Source organism: Sturnus vulgaris, chromosome 1 (genome assembly GCF_052056855.1).
Source record: "Sturnus vulgaris isolate bStuVul1 chromosome 1, bStuVul1.hap1, whole genome shotgun sequence".
NCBI lineage: Eukaryota > Metazoa > Chordata > Aves > Passeriformes > Sturnidae > Sturnus > Sturnus vulgaris.
The window spans coordinates 40460479-40474505 of NC_142243.1; the positions used below are offsets into that span (position 1 = coordinate 40460479).

General features: G+C 36.0%; 1 protein-coding gene across 1 annotated transcript in view; it reads right to left on the minus strand.

Moving 5' to 3' along the window:
* NEK10 (NIMA related kinase 10) overlaps positions 1-14027 on the minus strand; it is a 231531-nt gene that overhangs the window by 174416 nt on the left and 43088 nt on the right. The window contains 5 exon segments of the mRNA XM_088160584.1: positions 3596-3613; positions 4508-4701; positions 7553-7649; positions 10133-10218; positions 10221-10261. Of these exon segments, the coding sequence (XP_088016710.1) occupies positions 3596-3613; positions 4508-4701; positions 7553-7649; positions 10133-10218; positions 10221-10261 (436 nt within the window).

A 14027-nucleotide genomic window follows, 5' to 3' on the forward strand; every position in this document is an offset into this window, starting at 1 on the left:
ACATTTTGGAGTCCTCACTCATTTCCAAAGGCATATGTATGCAGCAGTGCACAGTCACAATCATCCACATTTTTAAATAAAAATGTAACAAATTTTAGTGCTAATTTTAATAAAAACATTTTAATATTCTAGCTTAATATAAATACTGGACTCTATTTCTGATAATAACTTAATAACTTGTTGCATACGAACTGTTTTAAACCCGAGCATACTCATCGCTTTAATCAACACCAAAACAATTGCTGCACATACACAGTTGTTTTAAGAAAGAAAATCTTTTATGCACTGAGTGGCACAAAATCTATTTCTAAACACAAAGGAAAAGGAAATTAAAATTAACATTAATCCAATCTTTATGTCTTTTTCTGAGTTAACAAAAAAACTTGATTAATTCAAATCAAATTGCTAATTAAGTACTACTTTGTAATGCATGTGGTGATGCTTAGAAGCTAACATGATTATTAGCACAACAATTGCCAGCAGAGCAGAACTGAATTTGGACATGGGGGGAAATGACTGGATGAAAAACCAGTTAAATTATGTTGTATTTCTTGGTCCTTTGTGATCAACAAAAAATACAAAATAGAATCAACTCATAATCATCTAGAGGTGGAGTATGAAGGTTTATGTCACAGACAAAGTTCAGGAAACTGCATCAGCTATTTCAAGTTTGGTCAGGTTCTTTAGTTTAAATTTATTCATTTATAGATAGCTTGAAAACAGGTACACTGCCTCATTTACTATTTTCAGCCAACAAACAGTTGAATAGCCTCTGCAGGAGAGATAGGCAGACTTCCTAGCATAAGGTTTTAGCCAAGCAGCCTGCAAGAAGAATAATCAGTGTACGTTTTCTAGCAGCATCAACCTAGTCCAGTAGCTCAACACCTTGATACCTACAGATCTAGCCTGGGAGGGCCAGTGCTGGCCTGCAGCTAAAAATCCTGTCTAGACAGAAGGTGACTTGCTGTGGACTATACACCATGCTCTCCAGCATGCTGGGCTAGGGAAAGAGCAATTCAAGTGTGGTAATGGGAAAATGCAGAGAGCAGCCTTGCAAATGGGCATCCTCATGCATTTGAACACTAGGACAAAGCACTCAGCTAAGGGCGACCTAAATGAACCAGCTCAGACCAAGCACTGTTAATGACTTGTCACTCCCTATCAGCCCCGACTAACATGGAATGGAGAGACACTCCATAGACCAGACTACACTCAGAAAAAAAAAGTTGGACCTACTTTTCCCATTATCTAAGCATCATCATCCCCCAATTACTCTAAATAACTGGGAACTTGATCTGAATACATGGACTTGCATATATTAATTTAAAAATGAAATGTGTATTCTAGTGACATTACTGATACAAAAATGAAAATAAGCTTAAATTCCCAAAGAACACAGAGAGGCATAGAGAAGGAATGTGACAGAATTTATCTCTGCCATATGCACAGGTCAGAACTACAGAAACTGAGAAAAGGAAGTCATTCTGACCATCCAGGTAGTCTACTATGTCTGCCCATTTTTAATATATTCTCAGTAGTAGAAGGTACAAATGGACCATATTTTGTCATATATTTTTAGCTGATGGACTCCAATTCTAAAACCTACACTTTCCTCTACCACATTCAAACTGAATATTCATCATTCTATATTTGTTTTACATTAAAAATTTTGGCAATGAGAGAAAAGTTGAAAACCTCTAGGATAGATGCAATAAGTGAAGCAATAATGGATGATGTCCATGTAATGAAACATATGTTTCCAAAGTAATAAAAGTGACTTATTTTCACTGCTTTCTAAACAGACAAAATGCATGTTTCAAATCTATATACTTCAAAAAGCAATCAAATTACTGTTTGGCTATACACTCATGTCTTTTAAAAAAATATTAGAAAGAATTCATTAGTTGGATCAAGTACTGTTTAGAAACTTACACTTGTCTTGGAACACAGAAAACTCAAATTTGCTACTAATCTTTTTGGTGACCTTACACAAACTGGCTTTTTCCTCTCCACCTCTTCCTACTAAGAGCATAAAAATATAATATTGATCACCTTGAAATGAAAGGTGCAACATGAGAGAGAATTATTGTCGTTACTCTTACTTGTTTGGGTCCTCTATACCATGTGTTATGTCAGCAACCTTAACCTTTCAGAACTGAACACAAACTCTATCAAACACCTGCCAGCCCTACATCTGTTTCTGTTCTAACATAAACAACAGTTTCTATAGAAAACTAGGAAATACAAGAGTTTGTGTGGGGAGCTGTTGATGATTCTTTTGACTGGGATTATTTCCAAGCATGGATTTTATGCTATACTTACCACACAAGGTAACTAACTATACTTCCATCTACTGACATGCCTTTCAATTGCCTATTTACCAGCTACCAAACTAGTTTTAAACTACTTATAAAACAAATTCCACTCTGGCTCCAAAAGATCTCTGTTCTTTAGTTCCATATACAAGGACAGAGAGTACAGTCCTTATTTCAGAAACATTCACAGTATAACACAACTGGGATGAAAAAGGAGGCCGTAAGTACATTTTAGTGGAGAAAGCAAAGTAGAAACTAGCTGGCTTCAACAAAACATTGAACTACATGGCAGAAACACTGAATTCTCTGACACCATGGAAAAATGACAAATTACTTGGGTGTGGGATCACTGGGGCCTTGACTAAGATGAATTAGGCTGTCTATATCTCACAGAGCTTTTATTTCAGGAGCAGCTGCTTGAAATTCTTCCAAGCACTTTTAGTCAGAACATTGCCTTTTTTTCCAAAAGGCAGACTTTTCAGGAATAATTATTCTCTTTATTAGAAATCCTTCAACTTTATAAAGTTCTCCTAAATACCAAGAAGAAAGAAGAAACATGGCTCCTTCTACTTCTAAGCCCTGTAACATGCCTCTGAAATCTGAAAGATCCTAGCGTGATTTTTTCTTATTTACAACAATTTGCAAAATAAGGTCTCCCACTTCTCATTACTAATCCATATTCCCCCTCCATTTCTTCACTGTTCTGGATCTTTGTTCGAATCTCTTGTTCTTTTAATATGCATAATAAAACACCAATTGGAACTAGAACCGCAGTGCTTCTTTCTTAAGAAAATTAGCCATTATCACCAAAAAATACACAGGCAGTTTTGTAGATAGGTGTATTTTCCACACATAAGTATTTCCAAACATAAGTACTCTAACTTCTGTGCAAAGTTATCACAAATATCCGGGTAGGGCATTCTTCTCTCAAAGACACAATAACTGCATCAAAATCCCAAATCTAGCATCTTTCCATCTACAGCTATTTTTTTTTTTTTTTTTGGCAAAATTCATCACAGTTATGCAATAGAATGACTATATCATGATACAAAAAATAATGGCATACAACAAGCTTCCAAATCTGTAGGTTAAGAAAACTCAAATTAAAAAAAAATTAGGAAATGTTTAGAGTGTTTTCAGTAACAAATCCTATTCTGTATCTTTCTTTTATCCCAATACCTCTTACATTTTAAAAGTCAGTGGTTTGTTACAGTTTGCTGGTAGGTTTAGACATTCTTTTTATTGAAAAAAATGGTGTAATATAAATAATGATCTTAGACTGATAGGTCAAAAAACTCCTGAAAAAATATTGACTATTGATACAAGTTACTTATTTTTGGAAGGTGAAGACCCTAGGATGTTTGGGACCAGGTGTTCTAGAAAACCTATTTCCTATACAGAGGTTCTTCCTACAAGCTACTGAACTCTGATATAAGGAATCTAAGAGATGCAATATCTGAACAGACAAAAGTGGCAGTGTAAATTATAACTTTATATTGCAATTATCATAACAATTTTCAAAGGGCAATTTTGCTACACAAAAATATTTGTTTTGTTGCATTTGTTGTCCTTGTATTTTTAAAATAAATTCTCTAAGATCATATATAGTGTGTAAACTACCGATCTTCTTCATGAAGGATGCTTAAAACACAGCCTGAAGCAAATGGAAGAACTGTAAGAAACATTTATGCAAAGCTGTATCGGAGAATTAGAAAACACGAGCAAATACCTTACCAGCATCACTGGTCTGTATTTTGTAATCTGTAATTAAAATTTTTATTCTTGTAGGTTCCATTTTCTAGGTGTCATTGTTTATGAATCATACACAAGATTATCAATTTGTTCTACCCTAATCAAGTGTATATTCTCCTATTCACAAACCACTCACAAGTGTGCCATAATAATTAAATCTTATCAGATATTATCAAAACTGTAAGAATCTCCATAACAATGACATTCTCAAACACAGAATGGCATTGGGTTTGAAGATACTGTAATTATTCCTGCATAAGAATGTCCAAAAAAATATTAATGAATACTTTGTTAAAAATAAATTAAAGAGCCTACATGGAAAAAATGTTACAGAAGGACGGGTCTTTTCATTTTGATTTATTTCCTGCTTTGCTGCACCTTATTTTTTCAGATATGGCAAACAACGATAACAAAAAATAAAGCCTAATACATGTACTTACTTGTGATAAAATGGAAAGCTGACGGGGATAGGTTATTGCATTTCGATCATCCTCCATGAAGCACCGCTGGGTTTGTCGTCTCTCCCCATCCAGTTTCTTCTCCAACATGAGATGAGAGGTAGATACAACATCCATGTATTTCATTATCACATCAGACAGCAGTGAGCTGACCTCCACTATGTCTGGATGTGCCTCTGCAACAGGAGTCAAGCAGCTACAGAAAGAACATTCTCTATTTGCTTGTTTGTAAATAACTTTTTCCAACATTGAATTCCTGTCCTGGTATTTATGGAGTTATTCCAGCCAGCACTGCTCCCTCATCCTGCCTGGGACAGTTTGATGTTTGATGCCTTGGTGTTGCCACACCACAGCACAGCCTCCAGCATCAGCTGGAACAATTATCCTTGACACTGACCCAGACAGAACTGCTACTAGGAGCTGTGGCCGTGCACTCCCAGACACACTGAGGAGTGCCTGGGACCTTTCTCCTGGGATGGGGGAGATGGGGCCTGCCTGGTGGGGACTGTGCTCTGGTCAGGGCACTGCACCACTGGACAAAGCAGCTGTGAAGGAGAGGAGCATCCTGACAGGAGGATGTACAGTAGAATGTCAGGATCTTCACAGAGACAACACTCTCAAAACAATGCAAAGAGAAATATCTAGAGCTTGCTACCAAAGAAGCAGAGGATGAAGGCTCCCAAGAGGAGGTAGGTTGAAGACTTATGACTTCTGCCAAGAGAAGGAAGGCTTTTTCCCTGACTACAGAGGAATAATTGCAGAAGAGGTATAGCAACCTAGGAACAGGTGAGGGAGAGCAAGGAACAAATGGAGGACACATCAGAGCCAGGTAAGTCTGCATCAAGTGCTCAAATCACAAATAAATGCAGTAGCTGACAGTCATTTGGGGCCGAGGGAACAGAGATTAATTGATCAATTTGATTAATATGATGGCTGTTGGTTGGATTCAGGACATTGTGGAGTTACTACCATGGCTCATCCTGACCCTTGGGCTATTACTTCTTGCTGCTCAGGTGGGCATTGGGTTATTCATGTGGGCACAAATTACATTATTAGGGCCAACTCTGAACACACTGAAAATTACCACAGTGCACTGGGGTCAAGTGTGAAGGCCAGGGGACAGAGGGGGTGTTCTAAATTCTGCCACTGAGGAGAAAAGGCTAAAGTCAGGCTGCAGTCCAACACCTGACCATGTGTAGTCCAAAGCTTATCAGTGAGGATCAGAGGAGCAGACCAATATATGTGACATTGTGGTAGATGCCTGTTATAAACCACACAAAATCAGAGAGGAAGTCATTGATGCTTTTGCTGGACAGAAGGAGGAAGCTTCATGATTCCAGACACTTATACTCATTGGGGCCAATTAACAACCCTGATATCTGCTGATGGGGTAATATGGCTGAGTGCAGCAACCAGGAGATTTCTGAAATCTGCTGATGACAATTTCTTGATGGAGCTGAAAGGCACTCTTCCTGACCTGTCGCTCTCAGATAAGGAGAAAGAGGCAGGGATGTGAAGATCAACAGCAGCCTCTTGATCTTACAGCAACCATCAGACTGTGGAGTTCAAAATCCTGAGAGAAGTGAGAAAGTAAGGTTAAAACACAGGACTTCAAGAGAGAAGAATTCACCATGTACAGGGATCTTCCTGGTAGAATCTCACAGAAGGCTACCATGGAAGGAAAGAGAAAGCTTGGGAAAGCAAGCTAATCTTCAGGGACAGCTCAAAGCACTAGAACAGCTCAATCCTGCATGTGGGAAACAGGGGTAAATTTTACAGGAAGAACACAGGTATTGGCCAAAGGGTAGAGCTGGGAAAACAAAACCTCAGCTGAAGCTGAAAAAGTTGAAACTAGCAATGGATATGGAAGGCAGAGGAAAGGCCAACAAAAGAAAGACTATGGAAAATGTAGATAGATCCTCTAAGCAACCTAGTAAAAAACGACACGGAAAAGTTTGGGATACTTGGTCCCTTTTTTGCTTCCATCTCCATGGAGAAACTTTGGCCATGTTTCAGATCTCTGAGCCTACCTGTAGACTCTACAAACATGAAGGTATTTCTATATATCAGAAAATACAATGAAAAAAGCATTTAAGCCAATTGGATACAAGCCCATGGGACCAAATGAGAAGGGTCTGAGGGTGCTCATTCAACTGATCAATACCACTATCTGTCATGTCTAAAAAGATGAAAAGGAGGTTCCTGTAAACTGATAAAAGCTGAATATCACACACATATCTAAGAAAAGCAAGAGGGAAGATTCAGGGAGCTGATAGCCAGTCAGCTTCACCTCAGTCTCTGGGAAAATAATAGAGCAATTTCCTCTGCAAGTAATTTTCAAGCACAAAAATTACAAGAAAGTGACTGGGAACAGTGAGGATGGATTAACCAAACAGCTGTTATACCTGACTAGGCTAACTGGTGTCTATGATGAGATTACTGTCTGAGGACAAGGAAAGAGCAATATATGCTGGGGGTAGCCTTATTTTGTTTGACCCAATATCCCACAGTATCCAAAGGACTATAAGGTGGGAAGATAATTGGCTGAACCTCCTGGCTCAAAGAGATGCCATCACAAAGTCCAGCTGGTGGCTGGAAGTAGCAACCTCCAAGGACTGATATTGAGTCAGTACTATTTAATGTCTTTAATGACCTAGATTGTCAGAGACAATGCATTCTCCAAAGGTTTGTGAACAATGAATTGCAGGGATACATGGGCAGGGCAGTTGTCAGAGGGACTTGGACCACCTATCCTGAGATCTGATTGCTACCTGCATCATGGTAAGGCATGGCCAGATCCTTCTCAGGAGTGCACAGTGTTAGAGCAAGAGGCAAAAGACATAAGTTTAAACCACAGAGAAGTCTGGATATATAAAAAAATTGTCATTATTATTATTATTATTACTTTTAATCACAAAGGCAGACCAACACTACAGAGGGCTCAGAGAAGTTGTGCAATCTCCATCCTTCAATGCAAAACTGACTTAGACAAAACCCTGAGCAGTAAGAAACCAGATCTAATTGTACCTGCATCAAGCAGGATGGACAAGACTCTTCCAGGGGTCCCTTCCAATCTAAAGAACTTTAACAGGTCTATGGTTCTTGTTTCAGGCACCCTAGGTAGCTGTTTAGTAACAGTAATAATATATTATTAGGTCTATTTCTAAATGCCCAGAATATTTTGTATGCAGTGTAGATAGGAAAGCTGCTAGGGACAGTCCTGCCTGTACTAAAAAGTCTTAAATCTGTTAACTCCAACGAATCTAATAATTTACTACAATTTCCTTGCACAGTATTATTGACCTGTTAACACAAACAAATAACCTGACACCCTTCTTCAAAGAAAATGCCATAGAATGAACTAATATTTCTAAAGCTGTTCTTGCTAAGTAAAACACAACTGCCATGCAAAGTAGTCCTTTTGAAAATGTTTACAAGGCTTGAACTTCTTGATTTTAACATTTTTGTTTAAACTTGCTTAAATGTGTTGTTTAATTTCACTAATTTTCTTAACTTTAAAAATATTTTTACTTCAAATTTTGCATTTCTTTTAAAGAGGTGCAATTTTTTACCCTTAAAAATACTATGGGTTGGGGTTTTCTTTTAATTTTTTATTTTAATTCACTGAAATTGGGCAAAAGTTCCAAGAACAATGGGAGCTAGGAGAGATTTTTAGTAAGTCCCATATCCATTTCCCATGCATCTAAAAATTATTTATGACTAAACCCAAGTACATTGATGTTCAACTCTGAAGGAATTTGATGGCTGTGATTCCAGAACTTTCTTTAGTGGCTTAAAGCAATAAAGCTGTACTTTAATAAAAATACTAAAGAATAGTAGTGATAACACTAAATGAAAATTTACAGTAGCAACAAGAAGCTTTCAATATTTCTTCAAATCATTATCAAGAAATTATTTTATTTAAAACATTCATCTCTGAAATGTGTTGTGTATTAATCATTTGAAAACAACTGCATCTTTTCTGTTAATCTTTCCTCATCTATGTTATAACTAAAATCTCATTATTGCTGCTTTTCTTTAATGTTCTTTTCTTTCTAAATATCTCACAAAGCATAAGCAAAAACCTAAACATAACATATCATTTAAGATTTAACCCATAGTAAGACATAATAGTAAAACAATACTCCCTAAAAAATAACAATAACAAAAATCACTTTATGCTTCCCACTGCAAAATATGTAGAAAAATTCTTGTTTAAAGATTTTAATGTTTTCATTAAAATTCATTTCAGAACCTCTTAAACATAAATGTTGATTCTATTAGCTCCTGTACTCTCCATTGCTATCCTTTATCCACAAGGTCTTTAAGTAACAGAAACCTTTCTGTACACTAAAACATGACATAAAACTTTAGCTTACAACCTTACAAAAACCTTTTTTGTAATGTGCTTTTTAGAGACAGAATTGCATATCTGAATGAGTAAGTATAAGCATTTTTGTGCTAAGTGGTTTGCTTTTGTTTCTAAAATGGAAAAATCAAGGGAGCTAACTAAATCTCTAATTCACTCAATACTTTGCCTTACACATTACATTATCTCCGGGAAGATATAAACATAGCTGAGAAATTTGTGATGAGTGAGTGTAGCAAATACAGGCTCATCTTTTCCTCCATTACTTTCTTACCTCTGCTGCTGTGCTAACAGAATTCACTACAAGGTGGTTAAAAATATATTTCCATCAGTCAAATAAATAGAAAAACTATGAACATGATCATACAGTCATCTATAAATCATTATTGTAATAGGGTTATTTACTTGATCACAAGCTGCATTTGAAAACTGCTCAAAATGCTGGATTTTTATGGAGAAAAAAAATTATGTGTAGGGAATTAAATACAGCACTGATATTGTTAAATGTAAATTTCTGTATTGAATATAAAGCCTATACTGGCTAAATTAATGCCCTGACTATACTGGTATGAGTTTTCCAGTTGCATGTGTGCAGATATATTGTATATGTTATTATTGGTGCTGTTTTTCTTTAAATCCAACGATATTTCATATTCAGAGACAAATATTGGCAGTTGCTAAAGTCTGCAAACTGTCACATCATCTCTGCTGGAAGCATACAAAACAAAAACATCTTTTCAGCAGGATGTCGAAATAAAATGAGTAATTACCCCCTAATGGTAAACGAGACTTTTTCAGAGTACAGTCCTCCTGGCACAGGTTCATACACAGCCCCTTACTATCTGAAAAGAAAAAATCTATAGTTTGTTGAAAAATACTCCACTATTTATTTGAGGATCCAATATGGTAAGTATTGTCCCTTGAAACTATCTGATGAGCATTACATTGTCAGATCTAATGTGCAGAACAACTTAGATGCAAACTCTCTCTTCCAGTCAGGTATCCAGTACATTCTTACTGTAGATTAAAGTGCTACAATATTGAACATTTACAAGAAATCTTTGCAATTAGAATGGTAAGACAGAATTCATGAAATGATAAACACTTGTGCTCGTTCACAAGCCACACACATTAGAGCTGAGAGCTGTTTATGTGTCAATAAACTTAAATATAAATTCTCTTGGATCATGAGAACATATGCAGAATAAATGGGAGGTTTATCTGGCAAATGTGAATACCTTAGTTGCCAAGGAGAGCATATTGGTGCTGTAAAATGCTGGTTTCAGAGTGGCCATCTGATAAAAGATGCATCCTGCAGCCCAGCATCAGCTTTCTCTCCATCCAGGTCACCCTTCACAACTTCAGGACTAGGGAGAAAGAAATGCAAGCCAGAAGTGTTTTTTTTAATTCACATAGAAGTAGGCTTATTTTCTAAAAAATAAACAACACACCCTATATTTAGTTACTCACTACAACATAATTACACACACAATTACATTCAAAAAGTTGAATATGTGTAATTTACCAGCCAAATTCTTTAAGGGGAAGTACAATGAATAGATTTTCAACTTCTGCTGCACTTCTTCTCACAACACTAGGGGTTTATATTTTATTCACTTGTCCTTTCCACTCACTCTTTCTACTTACTGGACACAAATGAACTACAGCATTTAGAACTAGTTTACAATTGGGATATTTCAATAAAACAGACTAGAGAACAGATAAGTATAGCATCTCATAATTCAGACATTTTGAATACAACTCCTGCATTTAGAATGATAATCGATATCGTTTTGCTATTAACGTAAGTAAATGAACTTGACTCATTGTATCGTATTGTATCATTGTATCATCATGGACACTCAGCAGGCAGCCAAATGACAATACAAAAAATTTGTAAAGATACAATTAAAGAAAATAGAAGAAGACAGTAACTTCAGTTTTGATGCAGTATAAAACAGAATTTACTTCCTTTAAGTTTAATTTCCTCGATGCTTTTCATGAACCTGGATGATAACAACTTACATTTGTAGGTGCATTCTGACGTTGGAGTTCAAGTCTTAGCAGTAAGTAAAGATCATATCACAGAATGTGCTTGGGTGTTTTCATTCAGAGATATAGAAAAATACTTGACTACTTTAATCTGTAAAATCAACCTGAAAACCAACTTGTTTATCTTTTTCTTTCACCTTAGAATTTGGAACCACTAAATCTTCATAATTATAGTACTGATATCTTTGGTAAAATGCCTTGTTGGGGTGCTCAGAGATACTGAAATTCAATTAGTGATGCTAGAGGATATCCTGCTGCTGTGTACAAAACACAGATTTTTAAAATACATGGGATGATATATGATGAAAGATAAGATAAATTACATGAACATAATAGAATAGAAAGTCAGAACAGAGTTCACAGTGCAGGGAAGTGAGAGAGACTGACAGGTCAAATTCTTCTAGTAAAATTGTTCAAGCAAGATACAGGTTCATGGGTCAAACCTAATAAGCAATTTTCTTTGAATCTTGCTGCTGTTGCATAACTACAGAGTGAATATTGAATATTGTGCTAGGACATAATAGCATTTCTGTAATCACACTGTGTGTGACACCAATTCATTAGATGTCTTTGTAGAAGTTTCCTTTTTGTATATTAAAAGTGTCTATTAGAGTAAACATTAGTACTGCAACTTATCATATAGATGGTGAGCTCAATAAGGCAAAGCCCCTATCTTAGTAAAGTTCTAAGCCTGCCATGCTCCCAGTCAGAAAAAAAAAAGTCTGAACTGAATTTTAGTCTTTAGTTCTAGGGATAATTTCCATGCACAGAGAGATCAAGTTAAAATGTATTATCTTTAAATTACTAGATTATATTAAAATACCAAACTGAAATTTTTCAATCCCAATTTATGTAACTATGCAAAAAGCTTTATAGCAGCCACAGAAAGAAAGCTGAATACAACTGAGAGAGAAACAGAGGCAACCATGACCTGGCCCACATAATCTTGTTCCTGAAGAGTGGGGAAAAATCTTGCCTGATATCCAGAGCAAACAGCAGCCCACCAGCTGGTGCCTTGGAAATATCATACTGTGATTTAGAAATTATAGAAAAAATACAGTGCTGACAGGGTTATAGTTTTAGCATGGTTTCACACAAATGCACAGTAGCTGAAAGTTAATGAAGTCATTTGTTCTGTTTATTCATGCTGAAAGATTTCTTGTTCTAAATGCTTATCTAATCCCTCTTTTTTTCAATCAAAAGGACTTATAGCAGAATAGTATTTGATCTTTTCTTCCAGAACAAATATCCTAGTCAGAAATCTCTGATACTGAGAACATTAGGATGACCAATACCTTTAAAAATACTATCTCATGCTTAAGAAATACTTTAAATTACTGAAGTAATATTTATTTAATGTGACCATGAAAGTTTTACAGAGAATATAAAATCCCATACTTATATGATGCTATGCTTTTGTGGCTAATTAGTTCTGTAATTTAGATTTTCAAATAGGATTTTCAAATATTATTTATTTACTTTTCAAGGGATATAGTAAAACCCGTCACCATGTTCAGACTTGCCTCACCATCTGCTAGTTAGAAATGTGGGTGGGGTACAGTAGTTGTTGACTAGCAAAACAGTTCTGCAGTCGAGTTGCATGTTTTGGATCCACACTGGTGAAGGATGCCAAGCAGAGAAGGTACCCAGTTCTTGTTCCTGTACACTGCCACCCACAAACAGGAGAGTGGTGGGAGTACATATGGTTTGCCTAATTCAGATGACAACTGTGTATAAACTGTCACTGTCTGGTCAGGACCAGAAAGAATATGTGGAACCAGTCTTAGTCACAAACATTGAGAATTTAATACAACTTTTATTTTTTTTTTTTTTTTAATTTATAAAGGCAGCACTCATCCTTTAACTTTTAGCTTAAGATAACTCAATTGGCTGAAACCAGACAGCAGTACTAATTAAATTTTTAGCAAACAGATGTCTACATCATAAAATGCATTCAAAACAGAATACAGAAAGGAGGAGCCCCTAAGAGATTATAAAGATTTTAATTTCCATTGCTCCAAGGGCTGAGCTTACTGGCACTAAGCAGCATACTGATGCTATTAGCCACAGCTACTAGAAGTGGCAGAATTTAATTCTTGCCGCTAACATATTCAAAATAATAACTCTAGTTCTCATCTAAGTTTGCAAATCACTGGTGATTTCCAACTTATATATTCAAGCTGAAAAAGGTTTCTCCAGCATCATTATGCTAACTGTAAGAGAGTCCTTCACTAAACAAATGTCCATAGTAAATGCAAGACTAAATGCTTTAAAATGAAAGACATAGAATTATATCCACAGAATAACCATCCAAATTGTCATCAGCATCCTTTACAATTTCAGACAATTTCAGAATTGTTTCTTAGAAAAGTCACTCTTGCTCAACATACTAACACTGTTTTTATTCTTAATAACAGAATCCTCTATGCTCAATGGCCTCAAAATGAGCCATTACTTAATCCAAATAGCTGGTTTTCCTTCAGAACTTCTTTTTACAAAATTAAGAAGCTATTTTAAATACAGAAGAGGTTTCCCACTTACCATTTACCCACTTTTCTACCCCACATTTATAATTAGGATTTTAAAAAAAAACATTAATAACCAAATCATGTTAGTACAGTGCTACTTGTAAAACATCAAACACATTTAACCAAATGGCTGTTTGCTTAAGAACACTTTTAACAGACATTTAAACAGACTGTATCTGAGTCTGCTACATTTGAACTACCACACATCTATATGAAAGATGACTATCCTCACTAGATTAGCTCATGTTCACATTAGTTATTAATGGACAAAAGTTCCAAAATTAAGAAAGAAGTCCTAAATTTGGAGAGGGAGGAAAAGAGGAGAAGAGTGAATGATGTTTTCAAAACAGCATTATTTTCTAGAGCCTCTGAAGCTTCTAATGAATATTATCAGTACTATCAGGCTGACTTTACATGGGATACAACCAGTGAAGATTTCCCAAGCTGCACAGAACTTCAATAAACTAGTCATGACTTATCTTGCTGCAGTGTTCACTGGTGCTTCCAACAGGTGTAAGAACACACTGGTATGTGTCATCTTGCAGCAAGAAGA